The sequence below is a fragment of the Telmatherina bonti genome (genome assembly GCF_933228915.1).
Source record: "Telmatherina bonti genome assembly, chromosome: 8".
Lineage (NCBI taxonomy): Eukaryota > Metazoa > Chordata > Actinopteri > Atheriniformes > Telmatherinidae > Telmatherina > Telmatherina bonti.
This window is the reverse complement of record NC_136626.1, coordinates 11345074-11368227: the sequence shown is the minus strand read 5'-3', so window position 1 is coordinate 11368227 and position 23154 is coordinate 11345074. Positions and strand designations below refer to the sequence as shown.

At 44.7% G+C, this 23154-nt stretch overlaps 2 protein-coding genes across 2 annotated transcripts in view; one reads left to right on the top strand and one right to left on the bottom strand.

The window, feature by feature from the left end:
* Window positions 1-754: 754 nt before the first annotated feature.
* On the top strand, window positions 755-16003 carry mccc1 (methylcrotonyl-CoA carboxylase subunit). Its single transcript, XM_079245572.1, has 19 exons — window positions 755-1025; window positions 1524-1567; window positions 2865-3004; window positions 3166-3261; window positions 3400-3521; window positions 4644-4791; window positions 4869-4990; window positions 5065-5176; window positions 6572-6653; window positions 6731-6858; window positions 6952-7135; window positions 7238-7347; window positions 7450-7666; window positions 7747-7833; window positions 8998-9047; window positions 9334-9471; window positions 12810-12917; window positions 14244-14315; window positions 14675-16003. Exons 1-19 carry the CDS (start codon window positions 970-972, stop codon window positions 14804-14806), a joined length of 2148 nt encoding a protein of 715 aa, XP_079101698.1. The 5' UTR covers window positions 755-969; the 3' UTR covers window positions 14807-16003.
* The window catches only part of atp11b (ATPase phospholipid transporting 11B), a 66751-nt gene continuing 51438 nt past the window's right edge, over window positions 7842-23154 (bottom strand). Inside the window, exon 30 of the mRNA XM_079245571.1 lies at window positions 7842-8250. Coding sequence (XP_079101697.1) covers window positions 8238-8250 — 13 coding nt within the window. The 3' untranslated portion in view covers window positions 7842-8237. The remainder of the gene's footprint in view (window positions 8251-23154) is intronic.

Below are 23154 nucleotides of genomic sequence, written 5' to 3'. Positions count from 1 at the left end.
AATAATAATGCTAATAAGAGTTTTATATGTATTTTTAAGCATGTTATTGTATTTCAGAATTGCATTTGTCTGATTTTGGAAATCTAATAAAACGGGAAGGATAAAAATGAAAATTTATTTGTTGCACCTTTACTTGTACGAGTAATAAAAGTGAATGAATGAATGAATGAATAAATAGACTAAAATCAGAGCTAGACTTGTTCTGATTCATGTCCATAAAACAAAATAAGAAAATAATTAGAATAAAATTACCTATGTGATGTAAAAATACTTTATGCAAAACACACTGGATGAACATCCAGATCAAAAGAAGAAAAAATCATGTATACACCAGGAAGTCTTCAGAACTTTCCTTTTTATTTATTTATTTATTTATTTATTTTTTCTTTTTTTTTTAAAGCAAACACCACTACCTTAACACTAATTACAATGATGATGGTCAAGTAACTTTAAAAATGGGCTTAGAAAATAAGTTGTTCTTTTAAAACATACCATAAAGTATAAAACAACTATTTTAAAGCAGGTGTTTTAAGTTTTGATCTGTAATTTAAAGGCGCTGTTTTTCTCGATAAAATTATGTATTGTTTATAAAAATGTTTCTGAGAGGCTAAAAAATCATTCACCGCCTAGTTGCAGGCCACAGCGCCCCCTACCGGTAGACCTGAGCAACAGCATCGTCCTCCCCGCCTCCACATTCCGCTCTCTGATTGGATATTGCCACTACGAGTCCTCGGTTAGGTCATAAATAGTTTTTAAAAAAATGTGAAATAAAACGCGTCATTGCGTTTTGTAATAAATATTATAGTTTTCTCGTCCATATTATCTTTAATTTAAGTCTAATGCTGTTTATATTGCGAAATAGAGTCCAGCTGTATATTAAGTTTTTTTTTCTAAAATAACCACTTCGCTTTTTCCTCGTCATTTAGCCTATTAGCGAGCTAGCATCGCTAGCCTCCTCAGCTGGTAGCGATGGCTGCTGTTATTCTGACTTTTCCAACTTTGCAGGGCCTGAGGATTTTCACACAGTGAGTACACCTCTGCACCAGTTTACTGACCTGAAACAACTGTCATCTGACGGCAAACTGGTCTATAGACATTTAGCTTTCTTAGTTTTAAGGTTAGCTTTTCAGTTTGTAAGCCAGTGTTTATGTTTCACCTGAGCTAACCACTCAGATGTGTAAGACTTAAATATCTGCAAGGTTTCATGACAGGTTTCTAACAGTCTTGAAGTAGAGTTGTTTTATTCGTGCAGCATCCAGACACGGTGTAACATTTTAAATCGTGGGAGCAAGAAAAGTTAGATATGATCTGAGCAAGGTTAAATAAAGGTAGCAGACTGACAGGCAGCAGGCTAATGTGGCTGCTCCAGCATACCTTTGCAACAAGGTTACTTAGCTTGGGTTTTATGCTATAATTACTTCTGTTTAAGGTTCTTATCACAACAATGTGAAGAGTTTAATCTGTTCAGGGTTTAAGTGTGTTTCTTTAAAGTTATTATTATTATTATTATTTCGTCTCCTTAGAAAGCTGTCATGGACCAAAAGAGGCTTGAGACTTGTTTCAGGAGGTGAGTATCTGATTCTGGATACCGGTCTGAATCCAGTTTGCCTCTTATGAACAAGGATGACTGTAAATCAGGGTTTGCAGTGAGCTCCTTTATTCTATGATGAAGGATTACTGAGAAGGGATGTAGTTTGTGGAGGTAGTTATGAATAGCACATTATGAGAAAAGCTGCGGTGTGAACTAGCTAGTTTGATAAATGGACACCTGCATGACACTTTACACCAGAGATCAGTAACCCTGATCCTCTAGCGCTACCATCCTGACCCTTTTACATACAGGTGCAGAAGATGATGACAATTTGTTGGAGAACCTTTTCATTTGAAGTGTGTTGTACCAGGGAAGCACTTAAATCTGCAGGATGATGGCCTTGAGGACTGCAGTTGGTATATGTTAGGGGTGTGACAATATGCTTTTGTCCTGATTTGATTCGATTACGATTTTTTTGGCCGGCGATTTGATTCCAATATTGCTGATTTTTGTAGATTAAAAACAACAACAAAAAAAGTATACAACTTTTTTTTTGCTCGTCATTTTCCTTAATTTCAATGAGGGGAAAAAAAAACAAAAAAAACGCAGTAGCCAGACCATCATTCTGCTGCTATCATGCCCAATAAAAAAACAATAAAAATAACAAAAATCTTATCGTGCATTTATTTAATTTATTTGGACAAAAAAACCAAAAAATCAATATGATATATGTATATATATATATATATATATATATATATATATATATATATATATATTTATTTATTAGGGGTGGGAAACTCAAATCAGAAAATTGGGATTTTTTTGCTTAACAATTTTAAAATCGATTTTTTTTTTGCAAATATATTAAAATAATCCATTACAACTTTTTAAAAATTCTTTTCATTGATCTTTTTACTTGTCTTCTTGTGCATTACAGCAGCAGAATGATGGTCTGGCTACTGAGTTCTTTTTTTTTTCCAAACTGCAATCAAGAAAAATGACGAGCAAAAAAAAGTTTTATTCATTTTGTTTTGTTTTTAATTTACAAAAAATCAGCAATATTGAAGAATTGTGAGAATCGCAATTTAAACTGAATCGGCAGCCAAAAAGTTGGGATCAAATTGAATCGGCACAAATCCATATCGTCACAGCCCTAATATATGTGTGTATGCATGTATGTGTGTATATGTGTGTGTGTATATATATATATATATATATATATATATATATATATAAATAAATAATATTTTTTTGTTCATGACTTGAATAATTAGTTGCTCTTCATAATTACTTCATAATTACTAAGTAAACACTTAAATAAACTTTACAGGGGTGGGAAGGATCGAAAAGGTTCTGATCGCCAATCGAGGCGAGATCGCATGTCGTGTGATGCGAACAGCTAAGAAGATGGGCGTGCGCTCTGTGGCTGTATACAGTGATGCAGACAGACACTCCATGCATGTGGCCATGGTGAGACTGCATTGATTTATGATGTTTGTTCATACACAGCACAGGTATGAGTTCAACAGCACCGGTAGCTGCTTTAATGGCAGCTACAGAGCAGAGCATCATGATGTACATCTACTGATTCATCAGTTTTAGGCTGTTTGTTCATTTTTTTTTCTTTCCAGGCAGATGAAGCCTACCACATTGGTCCTCCTCCTTCCCAGCAGAGTTACCTCTCAATGGAGAAGGTTTTGGAAGTAGCCAAGAGGTCAGGATCACATGTAAGTGATATGGTTTTTTCTTCCTAATGAGAGATCCACATCTCTCTGTGAACATTTTTCCTCTGAAACTGCACTGCGTTATTTCTTTTTTGATTTCCACATTCCTTTTCTTGTAATGGTGTGTGTTTGTGTGTGCAGGCGGTCCATCCTGGATATGGTTTCTTGTCGGAAAACACAGAGTTTGCAGAAGCCTGTAAACAGGAAGGGATCATCTTCGTTGGGCCTCCTTCTTCTGCCATCAGAGACATGGGCATTAAGAGGTAACACATTTCTATTCTATTCTATTCTATTCTATTCTATTCTATTCTATTCTATTCTATTCTATTCTATTCTACAGTCATTTAGCAGATGCTTTTATCCAAAGCGACTTACATATGAGTGAGAACAACACAAGCACGAAATCAAACAATAGAGGACATCGTAGGAAGGTGCTAGTGGACTTTCCAGTTGGACGCATGTCCTTACATGAAGTGCTACCGTTTTTTGTTTTTTTTTTCTCGTTTTGTTTTTTGTTGTTTACTCCCTTCCCACCCATAATATTACCTATGTTATAATACAAAAGAATCAATACCAAAATATTTGTTGCAAAGAACTGGGCTAAGTTCTCCAACTTTCCAACAAATATAGCTATACAAAGTGTTGAAGTGCTCCTTGAAGAGCAGAGTCTTAAGCTTGCTCTTAAAAGCAGACAGGGACTCTGCAGAGCGGAAAGAGTTTGGGAGATCATTCCACCATCGTGGCACAACAGAGGAAAAGAGTCTGGCTAGTGATTTAGTCCCACGTATTGACTGTAACACGAGGCGTCTTTCACTGATGGAACGTAGCTGTCGAGAGGGAGTGTAGGTCTGGATTGGGGAGTGAAGGCAGACGGGAGCCGTTTGAGTTATTGTTTTGTAAGCCAGAAGCAAAGCTTTAAATTTGATGCGTGCTGCGACCGGAAGCCAGTGAAGAGCGATTATCATGCGGAGTGACATGATCTCTTTTGGGTTGGTTGAAAACCAGATACGCTGCAGCGTTCTGGATCATCTGCAGAGGTTTAACAGATCATGGAGGCAGACTTGCCAGTAGGGAATTGCAGTAATCGATGCATGAGATGACCAGAGCCTGAACCAACAGCTGAGTCGTGTGTTCTGTCAGGTATGGTCTGATTCTCTTGATGTTGTAGAGAGCAAGTACAAGGAGTAGACGTAGGCACAAGTGTGAAATTTCTAAGATGTCATTGCTGAGGACTGGAAATCTTTGCACTAGTAGAACATATGTGCATGGAAAGGATATGCAATAGATTTGCACATCCTTTCCATGTGTTAAACAGTTAAAAATGGGTACTAACAGTTAACAACAGTTAAAAATGGGTACCAACGTCACTTTGTGTGCTTTTTCAGCACATCCAAACACATCATGTCAGCTGCTGGGGTTCCAATTATTGGTGGCTACCACGGAGAGGACCAGTCAAACGAGAGGCTGCAGGCAGAAGCTGCCCAGATTGGTTACCCGGTGATGATCAAGGCAGTGCGTGGAGGAGGAGGGAAGGTAAATGAAAGCAGGAAAGCTTGAATAATGCTCACAGTGTGACTGCAGCATGCTTAAAACAACTGTTTGTCTTTTAGGGAATGCGCATCGCCCGGTCCGACTCCGACTTCTTGGAGCAGTTGGAGTCAGCAAGACGAGAAGCCAGGAAGTCCTTCAATGATGATGTCATGCTGATTGAGAAGTTTGTCGAGGACCCCAGGTACTAAAACCCTCAGCATGAATTATTTGCATTAACAAAACTATTTTTTGTGTTTAAATGTCAATCTTCTGCAGACACGTAGAGGTTCAAGTCTTTGGGGACATGCATGGTAACGCCGTCTATCTGTTTGAGAGGGACTGCAGCGTCCAAAGGAGACATCAGAAAATCATAGAGGAAGCGCCGGGGGTGAGTGATGACTGAAAATTTCCCCAGTCGGACTAAACCAAAAGTCTCCAAGTTGTAGAAAAAACTTTGTTTCTTTTGGACAAATAACCAGTGAGGTTTTTGTCTCTTTCCTGTCCTTAAATCTTGACCCAGATGAAATGTCACAATTGTAAGTTTTCCTGTAGGATTAGTCAAAGAAAAATGATGATGTTAATATTATCACAAATATTATGCATTGATTAATTTCACAACACTACGAACGTACAAAATTACATGAAAGCTCCTTACTGGTCCTAACATTTTATTTATTTTTATCTTTTGATGCAAACAAAGCAGTTTTACAACACAAAAGTTAAGAAGTCTCATTCTAACTAAATCTCTTCTGCTCTGTAAACAGTAAATAATAAATCCTGCTTACTAACTCCGTTTCTCTCAGGGCCTCCACCTGGACTGGGAGGTTTCTTCTGTAAATGACATTACAGAGATGTTTATGAACATTTTTTGTGTAAATGGTTTGGTAAACTTTGAAAAGCATGTAAAATTCATCTAGTTAGTTATTTATATTGTTTTTTACTTCTAGCTGCCTTTTAGCATAACAGCTGCTGTGTGAAACGTAGATAATCCTGGAAAGGATAAAATAATGAAACAAGAACTGGCATCTGGATTTTAACTTGGTTTCTTCTTCTACTGTCACCGCACACTGATGGAAAGAAAAAGGCTCTGACCCTGACGCTGAGTCCATCATGTCTGAACAGTTAAACTCTCCATAAAACAGTTTAAGTTTTTCAGTTTTTCCAGTCACAATTATACAAAGTTTGATAGTTGTAAACAACTCATTAACATTTATTTTTCATATTAATAATGCCAGATAAACAATGTAATTTACCACACTGTACTTAACTGGACTTAAGCCGACAAGATCAGGTGGTGAAACATGCTGGATGAATTTCCACCTTTTAAAACAACGTTTTCATGGTTTGTTTCATGCCAGTGAGCCGTCCTCCACCTGGCCATTTTTATTTATTTATTTTTTTACAGCCAACTAAAACTGACAAGGTTGACTTGATCTGTTCGTCTGGAGGAAATGACTCTTCTTGTGATGTGCATTCCCACTCCAACACGTCTCTTCTGCAACTCATATGCAGATTTTGTATAACTTTGTTTGCATTCTGTGTGCGGGAATCTGCTTTTATGGTTCAGGCATCATTTTTTTGCCGAAAGTGATGACATTCAGTTAATTAATCCTGACATTTAATATTAATATGAATTGTCTGTTAAATCAGGGTAGACACAAGGTACAAAACTTTCTTCAGGACATTTTATAGCTTTATTGAGACGTAGCATCTTGAGCTGGATAACTTAAACCTGTTGAATACTTCCTCTGTATGTTCTTCCATGTCTCGTGTCCTTTTTCAGCCTGGAATAAGCCCCGAGGTTCGGAGGAAACTCGGAGAGGCAGCTGTCAGAGCAGCGAAAGCTGTCAACTATGTCGGAGCAGGTGAGACACAAACGTCCTCGTATCATTACAGCTACTTCTCAGTGAACCGTTACCACATTGTTGTGGTCCTCTTGTAGGTACGGTGGAGTTCATAATGGATGCCCAGCACAACTTTTACTTCATGGAAATGAACACCCGGCTGCAGGTGGAGCATCCTGTCTCTGAGATGATCACCGGAACGGACCTGGTGGAGTGGCAGCTCCGGGTAAGATGAGAGAGAAGAGCTAGAAAATGGAGTTTTTATTAACACGAGTCACGCTGAAAGAAAGTGAGGATGCTTCATGAAACTCTCCTCCAGGTGGCAGCAGGGGAGCGTCTGCCGCTCCTGCAGGATGACATCACCCTAAGGGGACACTCTTTTGAGGCTCGTATCTATGCTGAGGATCCCAACAATGACTTCCTTCCAGGTGCAGGGCCTCTTCTGCATCTGTCCACGCCTCCAGCAGACCAACACACACGCATAGAGACGGGAGTCAGGGAAGGTGGGGAACAAACCCAACACTCTGGACATTTTCTAACCAGAGTTAAAGAGCAGCAGAGTGAAAACAACTGCTGTGTTTTGCTGAACGTGTATTTGGTTGCAGGAGATGAAGTGTCGGCACATTATGACCCAATGATCGCCAAACTTGTGGTGTGGGGAGAGGACCGATCTGCTGCCTTAAAGAAGCTGCGGTATTGTTTACGCCAGTACAATGTGAGACGCTCAAACGGCGATTTTTACACGACTTCCTGTAAAACATGGCAAATGTTCTGCTTCTAAGCCTCTCCATCCTCTTTGTCTTTGTCATTTCTTAAGATTGTGGGACTGAACACCAACATCGACTTCTTGCTGAGCCTCTCGGGCCACCCGGAGTTTGAAGCTGGAAACGTGAGCACCAGTTTCATCCCTCAGCACTACGCCGACCTCTTCCCTGCTCCCAGAGCTCCTTCTGGGGAAACGATCTGCCAGGCAGCCCTGGGCCTGGTGCTGCAGGAGAGGAAATACACACAGGAGTTCACACAGACCTCCACAGGTGAAGCAGGAAGGTGATGCTCCACGTGAAGGCAGATGTATGCTAACAAACTAAACCTGAATGTCTCTGTTATTTTTCAGATCCTTTTTCCCCATTTGGCTCCAGCAGCGGCTGGAGAAGCAATGTGCAGTTCAACAGGAACATGATGCTGCAGCTGGGAGACAAGAGTATGTAGCACACATATTACTTCTAATACGGCTGTACCAGGATGCAAGCTGCATAACAGCTGTGCACCTCTAGACGGACTGACTTTTACATCATCGGACCAGAGATGCTGGATCAGTTCAGGAACAGTTTCTTAAATTGTAAGAATTCAGGTGTTGTCCTGGAGGTGTTTCTGCAGACACCGGTCCGCAGAAATCATCTGGGAATTCTCTGCCCACCTCACAATCCCATCTGTGATGAGGCAAAGACATCAGGGTTGTAGGTCTTGTTGGAAAAGTCTGCAGTGTATAGGAACAGATGGAGGAGCGTTCCCTGCAGTGTCTCTTTCCTGCGGTCTGACATGCGGTCCCGTGTCCTGACCAGGATGTGAGATGCAGATCCACCTCTGGGTGCTCCAGCTTGGTCCTCAACAGTGAGAGCTGTATGGTGGTGAAAACAGCAAGATGTTCAGCAAGTATAAGAATAATAATCATAACAGAACTGGAATCGTCTTTCATTATAGGTGAAATTTTTATTTAAACGGAGGAAATTCCCTTTATATTGACAAGAACTCAGAAAACAAGCAGATTTGTACATTTTTCACATTCCTGTGTATAAAAACATGAATTACGTGGTCAGTAGTTTGTTAAAACGCTTCATGTGAAGTGTTTTTATGAAGTCATCTCAGCATCAACATGAGTGTTTGAGGTAGAAAAGCTTGAGTTTTCCCTTCATTTCTGCTGTTGATTCAACTTGTAACAAATTATTTAAAAATGCAAATCTGCCTCATTAAATACTCGACTTTCCAGTCACAGCAGTAGCTAAAGAAAAACAGTAAATACAAACGGATATGTCTACATGCGTTGCATTTTAGTAACAGGAAACCTTCGCTGTTTAAAGAATGATATTTCTGAGGTGATGAATGAAAGCTTATCTATGAAATGGAAAAGAAAAAGTTAAATGTGTCTCTGTTAGCAGCTGAGTGCGTTTGTGATGGATTCACAACGACATCAGATTTAATTAAGCTAAAGGCTGATCCAGTTTGAGACAGTTTGCTAATGAACACTTATTCATTATTCAGCTTTTCTATTAAAATGTCTCAGCAAGACCAAAAATAAGTCCTGATGCTCAGTCTGTGTCATGATGATGATCTTGTTTTTTTTTTTAAATCTTGTTTTTATCTCTAGAAGTCAATGTTGTCATCACATATAACAAAGATGGAAGTTACAGTATGCAGGTGAGCCATCATAAAATTATTATAATTTTTATTCATTTCTGAGGAAATGTTGTGTTTTCTTCTGCTTTAGAATTTCTATAAACTTTCTAATGTTTTAGTTTTGTTTTCATTTATACAGTTCAGCTAGAAAAGCATCAATAATTGTTCAGTTAGACATTATTTACCGTCTTTGAGCCATTTATCTATAGATGGTGATTAAAAGGCTGGCGAGGAATCTTGTCTCATCAGGAGTTGATGTTCCAGTTTATTATCCCCTCATACGGATCATATGAGCGTCTCCTTTCAGGTGGGGGAGGAGCAGTACCACGTTACAGGAGAGGTGGAGGTGGAAGATGGAGCTTCATTCTTGCACTGCTCGGTAAATGGAGTGAAGTCCCGACCCAAACTGGTGATCCTGGACAACACAGTGCACCTGTTCTCTCTGGTACGTTGATATCCCCGCTTCTCACCGCAGAAAAACCTGCTTCCATGTGGAGACGGATGCTTTTTTTTCTTTTTTTCTAAAAGCTTTTTTCAAAGTCCTCCTACTGCATCTGTTGTGTCATGAAAATGACAAAACATAGAAGAAGAATGTTACTCAATGCACAGCATTTCTCAAATGCCACGGTATAAATGCATAATGATAATTTCCATCTACAGGTTTGACAGCTATGTTCCGTGTGTTCCGTGCCTCTATTGCTGAGGCGGCCAGCCGGAGCTGTGGCTGTAAGGTCGTTGGTGCCTGTCGTGGCGGTAATCCCAGGACTCGTTGGTGGACACCAGCAGTGAGGGATGCCGTCAAGCTGAAGAAGGAGTCCTATCGGGCCTTCTTGGCCTGTGGGACTCTGGAGGCAGCTGATGGGTACCGGCGGGCTAAGCGGCATGCGGCTTCGGCTGTTGCCGAGGCAAAAACTCGGGCATGGGAGGAGTTCGGCGAGGCCATGGAGAAAGACTTCCGGACGGCTTCGAGGAGATTCTGGTCCACCATCCGGCGGCTCAGGAGGGGGAAGCAGTGCTCCATCAATACTGTGTACAGTGGAGATGGGGTGCTGCTGACCTCAACTCGGGACGTTGTGGGTCGGTGGAGGGAATACTTCGAAGACCTCCTCAATCCTACCAACACGTCTTCCCATGAGGAAGCAGAGCTGGTGGACTCAGGGGTGGACTCCCCTATCTCTGGGGCTGAAGTCGCTGAGGTGGTCAAAAAGCTCCTTGGCAGCAAGGCCCCGGGGGTGGACGAGATCCGCCCGGAGTTCCTTAAGGCTCTGGATGCTGTGGGACTGTCCTGGCTGACACGCCTCTGCAGCATCGCGTGGACATCGGGGGCAGTACCGCTGGATTGGCAGACTGGGGTGGTGGTCCCCCTTTTTAAGAAGGGGGACCAGAGGGTGTGTTCCAATTACAGGGGAATCACACTCCTCAGCCTCCCTGGGAAGGTCTATTCAGGGGTCCTGGAGAGGAGGGTCCGCCAGATAGTCGAATCCCGGATTGAGGAGGAGCAGTGTGGTTTTCATCCTGGTCGCGGAACAGTGGACCAGCTCTATACCCTCTTTGGGGTCCTGGAGGGGGCATGGGAGTTTGCCCAACCAGTCTACATGTGCTTTGTGGACCTGGAGAAGGCGGTCAACCGTGTCCCCCGGGGGCTCCTGTGGGTGGTTCTCCGGGAGTATGGGGTACCGGACCCCCTTGTACGAGCTGTCCGGTCCCTGTACGACAGGTGTCAGAGCTTGGTCCGCATTGCCGGTAGTAAGTCGGATTCGTTTCCGGTGAGGGTTGGACTCCGCCAAGGCTGCCCTTTATCACCGATTCTGTTCATAACTTATATGGACAGAATTTCTAGGCGCAGCCGAGGTTTTGAGGGGATCCGGCTCGGTGGCCTCAGGATTGGGTCCCTGCTTTTTGCAGATGATGTGGTCCTGTTGGCTTCATCTGGTCGTGATCTCCAGCTCTCGCTTGAGCGATTCGCGGCCGAGTGTGAAGCGGCCGGGATGAGAATCAGCACCTCCAAATCTGAGACCATGGTCCTCAGCCGGAATAGGGTGGATTGCCCTCTCCGGGTCGGGAGTCAGGTCCTGCCTCAAGTGGAGGAGTTTAAATATCTCGGGGTCTTGTTCACGAGTGAGGGAAGGATGGAGCGTGAGATCGACAGACGGATTGGTGCGGCGTCTGCAGTAATGCGGGCTCTGCGCCGGTCTGTCGTGGTGAAGAAGGAGCTGAGCCAGAAGGCGAAGCTCTCGATTTATCAGTCGATCTACGTTCCTACCCTCACCTATGGTCATGAGCTGTGGGTCGTGACCGAAAGAACGAGATCTCGTATACAGGCGGCTGAAATGAGTTTCCTCCGTAGGGTGGCCGGGCTCTCCCTTAGAGATAGGGTGAGGAGCTCGGTCATCCGGGAGGGGCTCAGAGTAGAGCCGCTGCTCCTTCGCATCGAGAGGAACCAGTTGAGGTGGCTCGGGCATCTGGTCAGGATGCCTCCTGGACGCCTCCCTGGTGAGGTGTTCCAGGCACGTCCCTCTGGGAGGAGACCCCGGGGAAGACCCAGGACACGCTGGAGGGATTACATCTCTCGGCTGGCCTGGGAACGCCTTGGGATCCCCCCCGCAGAGTTGGCAAATGTGGCTGGGGAGAGGGAAGTCTGGGCTTCCCTGCTTAGGCTGCTGCCCCCGCGACCCGACCCCAGATAAGCGGCAGAAGATGGATGGATGGATGGATGGTTTGACAGCTAACTGGTCATCTTTACATAAGTGTTACCTGCTGGTAGCGTTCACATAAAGTAATCGTGGGTTAATTCCTTCAGTTTGATACAGTAGTTTCTCATTCACTAATCTAAACAACACAACGTTTTTTTGAGTCATTCTGTTTTACTTCCCGCTTGTGTCTCAGGATGGGAAACGGGGTCCTTGTTTGTAGGAAGAGAGCCTCCTTTCAGCAGAAGCCTGGTAGCAAATCCCCATCATGCAGGACCCTTTTCATCCAGCAGTCTGCAGTGAAGTGCTGCTCTCAAAGCTGCGGCTGCTTCCAAACACAGACTCCACCTGTTGCTGTCAGGCTGTCGTTTTATTCAGAAGATGTAAACAAATGTAGTTTTCCCTCAGAGCTGAAGAAGTATTTCTTGTGCGACATACTGGCATTGGGAATGGCCACCATAGCTTTAGCTTCTTCCCTCTTATACAAAGCGTGGCGTTCTTCTCGTGAACGTGCACAAGCTGGAGAAGATGACCAATCACTGAGTCCCGTCCCCGGGACGTTACTAGAATCTCGAAGTAGAAAAAACTCTAAAACCACGCGTTTCTGTCGCCATGGAAACCGAACGGCGAGAGTGCTGGAAAGCTCAAACATGTGTTTAGGTGATTAAAAAAACAAAAAAACCCAGATCTGTTCACATGTCCGATGAGTATTTAACACTATAACACCGTAGAAAGCTCAGAAAACTAGAAATAGTATCATAAGACTGGTCCTAACTGGTCTGTTTCTGTTCCTCTCCAGTAATGCTGCATGTTTACAAAGCAAATTCCTCTTGTTTAGAAGTAAGAAAGCCAAAAGATGAATCAGTAGTTCAGACTCTGTTCACTAGTGAAGTAAATATGAAACAATCTGCTTTGAAAGAGATCTCCTTCTTACCAGCAGCAGCTCATTTATACGTAAAGCCACAGACTCTGAAACGGCCCGTCTGAAACATGGAGTCTGCAGGGAGGGGGGCTTCTATCAACTCAGAAAACACTTGGTTGGGTTTTAGGGAACCTTTAAAGCACAGTCCTACTGTTTCCATCTGTCCTGCAGGAGGGGAGCTCCCAGGTGGCGCTTCCTGTGCCGAAGTATCTGGCCGGCGTTAGCGGATCGGGAGCTCAGGGAGGAGCTGTGGCCCCCATGACTGGAACCATAGAGAAGGTGAATTTGACTTTAAGGGACATAAATCTCAGTTTCTGAGAGTATCGGATGATTATCTTGTGGTTAAACTTAGTTCTGCTCATTATCATTCACTTTGTTACGTCAACAAGTCGATAAGGACACTAAAATGTTCTGTTGCTTCACTAAAATCCTCCAAAATGTGCACAGGCACACTTTCAGTCATCCGTCGGGTCATGTTATCACAGGCGGACAGCTCTAGGTACACATGTTCACACCTGGTCATAAAACAGGTCAGACAAGCAAACCAGAGTGGAAAAACGATTCAGACATCTGGAAAATGAAAATCCTTTTCCATATTTCAAGATGGATTATCCGTCTCTTTTGACAAATGTCTGACTAGAGGACAACAACCTGAACCTGAAGTTCTGGCTTTGTCGGTCTCTCCTGATTTGTTCTCGTGTGTCAAAGAAACGATCGTTAAAACAAACAGTCTGCAGAAGCAGGTCTGAACGTTGCTGCTGAGCATTGAAAGTGCCATCATTCAGGGTAAATGCACTGCCAGCATCTTTCTGCTGTTAATGTATGCATGCATGCATGCATGCATGCATACATACATACATACATACATTAAAAAAAAAAAACAGTTTAATTGAACTTTTTTCACAATATCTGCCATGATGTATTTAAATATTTCAGATAGAAGTAAATGTAATGTTTCCGCTACAGTCAGATGTTTTCTGTTCCTCTCAGTCAGACTTCTGCACCTGTTGACAGGTATTTTGTCCCACTGTTCAACAAAAGTGCTCTAATTTGTCCAGGACCAGTTTGTTTGTTTGTTTTTCTTTCTTCAACTCAATTAAATGAAAAAAAAAAACAGTGTCTTATATTACTAAATTATATTTTTGCAAATATTTTTAGTTTTTGTTCCTTTTTTAAGTCTCCAGTTATTTGAGTGACTGTTGTAAATTCAGCCTTTTATTTAATGAAAGATATGAATACATATGAGCACAACTGTATATATAAAGTTATTTTAATTTTTAAAAAAAAAATCATTTAAGATAAATCAAAATTTGCAAACATTTAAAACAATTGACATCAGAATCACTTTGATTATTGGTTCCGAATGTTGGCATCCGTTCATTTTTGAGGTTGCATCATGTGACCTAGTTCAGTCATTGGTGAGACACTGTTCCAGTGCATGTATACTGGGACCAGCTGATGGGAGTCACTGATGACTTCTGGAGTATGACTTGTTGTTTTTCTCCACTGAAGTGGCAGCCAGTGTGATCCGGCAGCAGCAGCTGCAGGATCGAAGCGAAAAATGTCCAGACAGACTTGTTTTAAGTTACTGCTGTTTGTGTTTAGGTGCTGGTGAAAGCTGGAGATAAAGTGGCCGTCGGAGACCCGCTGATGGTCATGATTGCCATGAAGATGGAGGTGAGGGATCCATGCTGGCTCTGCCTCACACACACACACACACACACACACACACACACACACACACACACACACACACACACACACACACACACACACACACACACACACACACACACACACACACACACACACACACACACACATCTCAGGAGTCCATCCTTGGCTATAGGTTGAAGGCAGCCTGTCTACCTGCACACAGATACCTGAACCTGCTTCAAAGCTGAGGTGAACCTTCCCCCCTAGCCTCCATCTCCCTACACACACACACACACACACACACACACACACACACACACACACACAGAGTCTGTCTTTAGTGTGTAGTCACACTGACTTTGTCCTTTGTGTGTCTGCAGCACACCATCCGTGCACCCAAGTCGGGCGTGATCAAGAAGGTTTTCTTTAGCGAGGGTTCCCAGGCCAATCGCCACGCTGCTCTGGTGGAACTGGAGGAGGAGGTGGAAGAGGGGGAGGAGAGCAGCCAGTAAAACACACACAATCAAACCCAACAAGTGTTTGTTGGGGGAGACTGAAGATGGAAAATCTTGTTTCTGAGAGTTTGGGTCAGTCTGGGATGAAAACGATCCCAGCTGGTGTCTAAATGGAGTCAGAAAGGCCAAAAAGCACGACGTAAACATGCAGCATCTGATATCATCTAATGTACAGATGTCATTTTATTCTCTGCGATAAACACCAGTTTTGCATCGTGCATATTTTCAAACGGAGATCTGTTTCTGGTTTTTGTTTTTCCTGGTTTGCAGCGCGTCACGACGTTCCTCCTGCGTGTCGTCTCCGTCAGCAGTAAAGCGGGATTTTCAGTGTTTAGTTGCTGCTTCACGGTGGTTCAGAAGCATTTCGGTCCAAGCTCTTTCCTTGTCTCAACGTGAATGTGTTGGAAAATCTTTAAAAGATAAGAAAACTGGAGGCATAAATGAATTTCATACAGTTTATCACCCGTAGCTGCTGATATTGCTTCATTTTCCTGCATACTGTGTACTTTTCTTTAAACCTTTAAGTAACATAAGAGAGATACTTGTTTGCTAGTACTGGCTGAATTTTGGCTTCAACTTTTGAGCTTGAGATAAAATATCTTGATTTATGAGCTTGTTTGGACCAAAATAAGCAATGAGAAATGTTCTGTTTTTACCCCGTTGGATAAAATACATGCAATGTTTGTTTCTGGTGGTGTTAGGAAAAAACATTCAGTATTTTAATGTTTCAAACTTCAGATTCCAGACTGACTCCAAACTCTCCCTCATGCCTGACTTTAGTACGTCTCACCATGTCAGAGCTGAGCCACGTTTGATCTGGTTTCTGTGAAGGCATCAGAAGTAAAAACAAACAAAACACTCCAGTGAGATTTCAGCTCAAGTCATTCTAAGATAAAGTAGAGATCATGTTTGTGGTATTTTTGTGAGGGGATTTGTCTCTGGCTTCAAAATAACCCCCTGCATGATGAAATATCGGTCACAGAGCTTTTAGTGGACAGATGTTTGCTTCTGTTTAAATCCACCAACAAATGATTATGACGTAGACGACGTGCAGATCTCTCTTCGTACTAACGGCGTGCTCAGAGGCCTTGTAGACTAAACTGTTTGTGTTTTCTGGATTATTTGTAGACTATCTAAAAAAAAAAAAGAAGATGTTAAACTTGTCAGATACTGTAATAAATTTTCACAACCTTGTCACGTCGCCTGCAGGTTATTTGTTAGTGCATTTTTTCCCCCTTCTATCACGTGGTGCTCGTCCACCTGCAGATCCATCAGTTAGATGGATTAGAAACAGCTGCGTTATTGTGCAGACCCTGTTGGGGTCACATGATGTAACCCTGCAGAGTCTGACGGCTGCACAGCAGTGCTAAACGTCCTCCGGGCTGTTCTGCAACAGGAAGGAAGCCCAGGTGAGTTTCCACGTGATAAATCTCTAAAAAGAAGGTTTGGGAACACTTAAAGTTAAAGATAACTTTGTTTATCCAAGTTTGTTGCATGAAGGTGAGACAACGGGCTCCATTCTGCCTCTTTATATTTTAAAAGGAGAATACTCAGTTTTTCATAAATTATCCAAAAGTATCTAATCTGCTGCTGCTGCCATGATAGCAGACGGTCAAAATTTCCAGATACTGAAGAAGGAAGCAATGCTTCGAGATACAAAACACACTGACCATCTTTTCATGATTAAAAAAAATAACTAGATAACCGTCTTACATTTGCTTGTGGTTCAAACTTCTAAAGCAGTGCAGTGAGACATCTTCACAAACCATAACGACACATCATCTTTAACACTGTTATAAGTGTTTATTTAAAATCAGTAACGTTAAGGCTTCTTGCTGCTGTCTCTTCCACCTTTCATCCACCCCATTGTGTTTCCCAGTGAGCAGAGGGAAGAATAAAATCTGTTAAATATCTGTTAAAAATTGCATTAAAGCTAAAAGATCCAATCATCTTTAGACTGTAATGCAGTTTTATAAAACTCAGAATATAATTCTGTAAATGAAACAGCTGGAAATACCACCACAGGATAGCATCATAGTTTAAATACCAGCTGATCTTTCATTGAACATCTTCAGCTGCTATAAGCAACTAAAACCAGAACTTACCACACAGGCAGCAGGTAACAGGATGGCGTTCCCATCCCAGCATGCAACAGTATGATGTACTTTCACATTTTACTCTCCATGAAAAGTGATAAGAATGACATTATACTTTCTCGTCTCGTCTTCGTGCCGCTTATCCGGGGTCGGGTCGCGGGGGCAGCAGCCTAAGCAGGGAAGCCCAGACTTCCCTCTCCCCAGCCACATTTGCCAACTCTGCGGGGGGGATCCCGAGGCGTTCCCAAGCCAGCCGAGAGATATAATCCCTCCAGCGTGTCCTGGGTCTTCCCCGGGGTCTCCTCCCAGAGGGACGTGCCTGGAACACCTCACCAGGGAGGCGTCCAGGAGGCATCCTAACCAGATGCCCGAGCCACCTCAACTGGTTCCTCTCGATGCGAAGGAGCAGCGGCTCTACTCTGAGCCCCTCCCAGATGACCGAGCTCCTCACCCTATCTCTAAGGGTGAGCCCGGCCACCCTGCGGAGGAAACTCATTTCAGCCGCCTGTATACGAGATCTCGTTCTTTCGGTCACGACCCACAGCTCATGACCATAGGTGAGGGTAGGAACGTAGATCGACTGGTAAATCGAGAGCTTCGCCTTCTGGCTCAGCTCCTTCTTCACCACGACAGACAGACCGTCGCAGAGTCCGCATTACTGCAGACGCCGCACCGATCCGTCTGTCGATCTCGCGCTCCATCCTTCCCTCACTCATGAACAAGACCCCGCGATATTTAAACTCCTCCACTTGAGGCAGGACCTGACTCCCGACCCGGAGAGGGCAATCCACCCTATTCCGGCTGAGGACCATGGTCTCAGATTTGGAGGTGCTGATTCTCATCCCAGCCGCTTCACACTCTGCAGCGAATCGCTCAAGTGAGAGCTGGAGATCACGACCAGATGAAGCCAACAGGACCACGTCATCTGCAAAAAGCAGGGACCCAATCCTGAGGCCACCAAGCCGGATCCCCTCAAAACCTCGGCTGCGCCTAGAAATTCTGTCCATATAAGTTATGAACAGAATCGGTGATAAAGGGCAGCCTTGGCGGAGTCCAACCCTCACCGGAAACGAATCCGACTTACTACTGGCAATGCGGACCAAGCTCTGACACCTGTTGTACAGGGACCGGACAGCTCGTACAAGGGGGTCCGGTACCCCATACTCCCGGAGAACCACCCACAGGAGCCCCCGGGGGACACGGTTGACCGCCTTCTCCAGGTCCACAAAGCACATGTAGACTGGTTGGGCAAACTCCCATGCCCCCTCCATGACCCCAAAGAGGGTATAGAGCTGGTCCACTGTTCCGCGACCAGGATGAAAACCGCACTGCTCCTCCTCAATCCGGGATTCGACTATCCGGCGGACCCTCCTCTCCAGGACCCCTGAATAGACCTTCCCAGGGAGGCTGAGGAGTGTGATTCCCCTGTAATTGGAACACACCCTCTGGTCCCCCTTCTTAAAAAGGGGGACCACCACCCCAGTCTGCCAATCCAGCAGCACTGCCCCCGATGTCCACGCGATGCTGCAGAGGCGTGTCAGCCAGGACAGTCCCACAGCATCCAGAGCCTTAAGGAACTCCGGGCGGATCTCGTCCACCCCCGGGGCCTTGCCGCCAAGGAGCTTTTTGACCACCTCAGCGACTTCAGCCCCAGAGATAGGAGAGTCCACCCCTGAGTCCCCCAGCTCTGCTTCCTCATGGGAAGACGTGTTGGTAGGATTGAGGAGGTCTTCAACGTATTCCCTCCACCGACCCACAACGTCCCGAGTTGAGGTCAGCAGCTCCCCACCTCCACTGTACACAGTATTGATGGAGCACTGCTTCCCCCTCCTGAGCCACCGGGTGGTGGACCAGAATCTCCTCGAAGCCGTTCGGAAGTCTTTCTCCATGGCCTCGCTGAACTCCTCCCATACCAGAGTTTTTGCCTTGGTGACAGCCGAAGCCGCATGCCGCTTAGCCTGTCGGTACCCATCAGCTGCCTCCAGAGTCCCACAGGCCAAGAAGGGTTTCGATAGGATTCCTTCTTCAGCTTGACGGCATCCCTCACTGCTGGTGTCCACCAACGAGTCATGGGATTGCCGCCACGACAGGTACCAACGACCTTACAGCCACAGCTCCGGCTAGCCGCCTCAGCAATAGAGGCACGGAACACAGCCCATTCGGACTCAATGTCCCCCGCCTCACCCGGGACATTTTCGAAGCTCTGCTGAAGGTGGGAGCTGAAGCTCGCTCTGACAGGGGACTCAGCCAGACGTTCCCAGCAGACCCTCACAACACGTTTGGGCCTGCCAGCTCTGACCGGCTTCCTCCCCCACCATCTGAGCAAACTCACCACCAGGTGGTGATCAGTTGACAGCTCCGCCCCGCTCTTCACCCGAGTGTCCAAGGCATGTGGCCGCAGGTCCGACGATACGACTACAAAATCGATCATCGAACTGCAGCCCAGGGAATCCTGATGCCAGGTGTACATATGGACACTCTTATGTTGGAACATGGTGTTCGTTATGGACAATCCATGACGAGCACAGAAGTCCAATAACAAAACACCATTTGGGTTCAGAAGGGGGGGGACCATGCCTCCCAATCACTCTTCTCTAGGTCTCACTGTCATTGCCCACGTGAGCATTGAAGTCCCCCAGCAGAACTATGGAGTCCCCAGAAGGAGCACCCTCCAGCACTCCCTCCAAGGACTCCAGAAAGGGTGGGTAATCTGAACTGCTGTTTCGGCGCATAAGCACAGACCACAGTCAGGACCCGTCCCCCCACCCGGAGGCGGAGGGAAACTACCCTTTCATCCACCGGGGTAAACCCCAACGTGCAGGCACCAAGCTGGGGGCTGATGAGAATGCCCACACCTGCTCGGCGCCTCTCACCATGAGCAACTCCAGAGTGGAAGAAGGTCCAGCCCCTCTCGAGGGTACTGGTTCCAGAGCCCAAGCCATGCGTCAAGGTGAGTCCAACTATATCTAGCCGGAACCGCTCAACCTCGCGCACAAGCTCAGGCTCCTTCCCCACCAGAGAGGTGACATTCCACGTCCCTAGAGCCAGCTTCTGCAGCCGGGGATCGGACCGTCAGGGTCCCCGCCCCTTGCTGCCGCCCAGCTCACACTGCACCCGACCCCTACGGCTCCTCACGCAGATGGTGAGCCCACGGGAGGTGGGGCCCATGTAACCCTTTCGGGCTGAGCCCGACCGGGCCCCATGGGCGAAGGCCCGGCCACCAGACGCTCGCTCTCGTACCCCGCGTCCAGGCAAGGGAACATTTATGCCCAGGTTTGTCGTCGTCATAGAGGTCGATTATTATACTTTCTGTGAAATATTTTTCTAACTACAGTACTTGGGCTTTTTCAGACCCTCCACACATTTGCGGCTGTGATCTCACTCTTTTCCTTTCCCTGAAATTAAGAAAAAGTGTTGTAGCTCTTTAAAATTTACTGTGATGGTATAAAATAAATGTCTCAAATCAAAGCAGACGGTGTGAAATGTAACATGAATTTTCCTGGCTGCTGCTCTGGTGTCTTCAGTCGAGATCATCCGTGTGGGAGGATGAGAAAACCCAGGATGCCTGAGTACAATCATCCTTTTAGATTTTATCACCTGAAACCTGGACAGCTTCTGCTAAAACCTCTATACTTGCATGTAAAGCTGTTTTCATGGTGTTTTGCTCTGAATCAACCCCAGTTAGGAGCGGACCACAAATACCTGCAGGGTTAATGACTCAGATCAATTTATTCTTTGACAGAGTTGTAGAACACACACTTCAAATGAAGAAACTCCGACCCATCGGCTCTATAAAAGTGTATTTATTTAGTAAATAGAATCTTTAGCTATAAGACAGATTTACAGACAGGAGGACAGACAGGGCATCAGATGTTAGTCAACAGAAGAGCGATGACGGTGGTGTGTTGTCTGGTGCAGCACGAAGAACAACGGTTACAACGAAGCGTCGACATGACCGGCCGTCTCGTGTCTGCCTGGCTGATGAGTCACATGACATTCTGCTGCAGAAAACTAAATGTTTGACATTTTCATTTAGACTCCCACTGCTGAAGCTGATTTCATTACCAAAAACAAACAAACAAAAAACAGATTGGATAAGACGGCAACCATTTTTCTTCACCGGCCTACAGTCGTACAACTAAAGCATTTCTTCATCATAGCAACAAGGACAAATATTTATGTTGCAGCTTGAGGTTTATATGTCCACAGATGACCTTTAATAAATGTATGTTATTTCTGACAGCAGGAACACATGTGCAGACTAACAGTGTGACTGTGCCTTTTAATAAGATGCCTAATGAAATTTGGACGGTGCCTCTGATGGATGACGTGGTGGTAATCAGGGATAGAGGTGTGATGAAATATTAAATCACCATTCTGTATAATGTGGTTGAGTAATCTGCTTCTAAAACACCCTAGAGGCCTCGCATCCAAACCCGGCTGCAGCTGACGCGTAACGGAGCTCGGATGACGACAGCACTGCTGCCTTTCAGGATATCAAGATTTTTTTTTTTTATCTGTTCGGATACAAAACGATCACTGAAGTGTGACCCGAGTGGGAATTGTCTCTATTTTTAATTTTACAGCTAAAGAATCTGATAAAAATGTTAATTTTGTTCCCTGTTGTAGTTCTCTGCATTACCACAAGGGGGCGCCAGGTCTGGTTTTTCTGTTAGGAAGGACTTGTTTCCTGTCAAACATTCAGCTGTTTCAGCACTGATGTTGTAGAAACACTGAGATTAGTGAATGTCTAATTCCAAGGATGGTTTTTTTTTTTTTACAATCCTGGTAAACAAGCCAACCACATCTGCTGACCGTGACTGGAAGCTGGAGTTTCACAGTGGTTTTTCATCTCACATCCCACGTGAGACAGTTTTATAACAAACTAGAGGAAAAATATGAATCCATTCTTTCATAGAAATGCAGAAGGAGAAGAGGTCCCGATTCTGATGCTTAGAAATAAAAGAAATATCGTGGCCATGCCTGCTTCTGCTTTACAGTCTGGTCCATCTCGGTCTGTTAAACATCCTCCTGACGTCTTCTCTCCACTTATAACTCAAGTAAACGTCAACGCGACGTCATTCGGGTTAATATTTTGTAACTCCTGTCAGATAAACGGAGCTTTGTGTAAAAACTGGTGGGATTAAACAGGTTTTTCTAAACGCAGGTAGATTAGATCTAAATAAATGTAGATGTTTGAACAACAGACATGAACTCCACTGATTTAAACATGAATGTGTCGAGATGTAAAGCTCAGTGAGTGTTAGCTGCTGGATGGAGGGGTCGAGGTGGAAACATTCTTTAATTCTTCAGTATTAGCTAACATACAAACATATGTTTACAGATGCTAATTTGTTGGAAAAGTTTAACACAAACACAAAAAGAAATACAGCAATAATAATAATAAATACCCTCCCGCTGTCAGCTGGACAGAGGAAAAACGGACCGAACTGAAACTTTTCCACGACTTTCCCCTTCCAACATGACGCCTGGCAGCTCACGGTTTCTCCCTGTGTGTGTGTTCTGGTCAGCGTTGTGTGGTTTGTTGGTGTCAAGTTGTCTCTGAGGGGGGGGGGGTTTGACACCTCAGTAACCTTCTGGATTCTCCTTTAAAAGACGGTCAGGAGGACGAGCTGAGCATCTGAGACGGCTCTGACCTCTGACCTGACAGCATGTGTCCACTCGGAGCTCAAACCACTATGGCAAAACCATCGACACGCACACACGCACGCTCCAACAGCATAAACACACATGGTGAAAACAATAACAAGGAAATATGGATGATTTCAATGGTGACGGGTGAAAACATTTTCAGCAGGAAAAAGGGATTCTGCTGCTACCTGTGCAAACGCTCGGCTTTTCCTCTGCTCAGAGTCAAACATATTTATCTTGTGAACATAAGAAACATTCTGCTGTCTGGGTTAACACACACACCAGCCACCATTTCACAAAGCACCTCGCCATCACAGACCTCCGGGTAAGTACGTCAACTTTTCAGCCCTGCGTGCTGCAGGAGTATCCGTGGCAACGGTCCGTAACGCTGAGATGCTTGACGTCATGGGGCTGATGAAGAAAAGGCATTTAAATGGAACAAGTACAAAGTACCGGGTTCAAACCGCTTCAGTCCACAGTTCGTTCCCTAAACTATTACTAATATAAATCTTTAAAACGTATGGCTTTTGAGACCTCCAGCCTCGCTCGGAGTGATGCACCGAGGAGACGGAGGCCTGAACAGGTCGGACGAGAAAG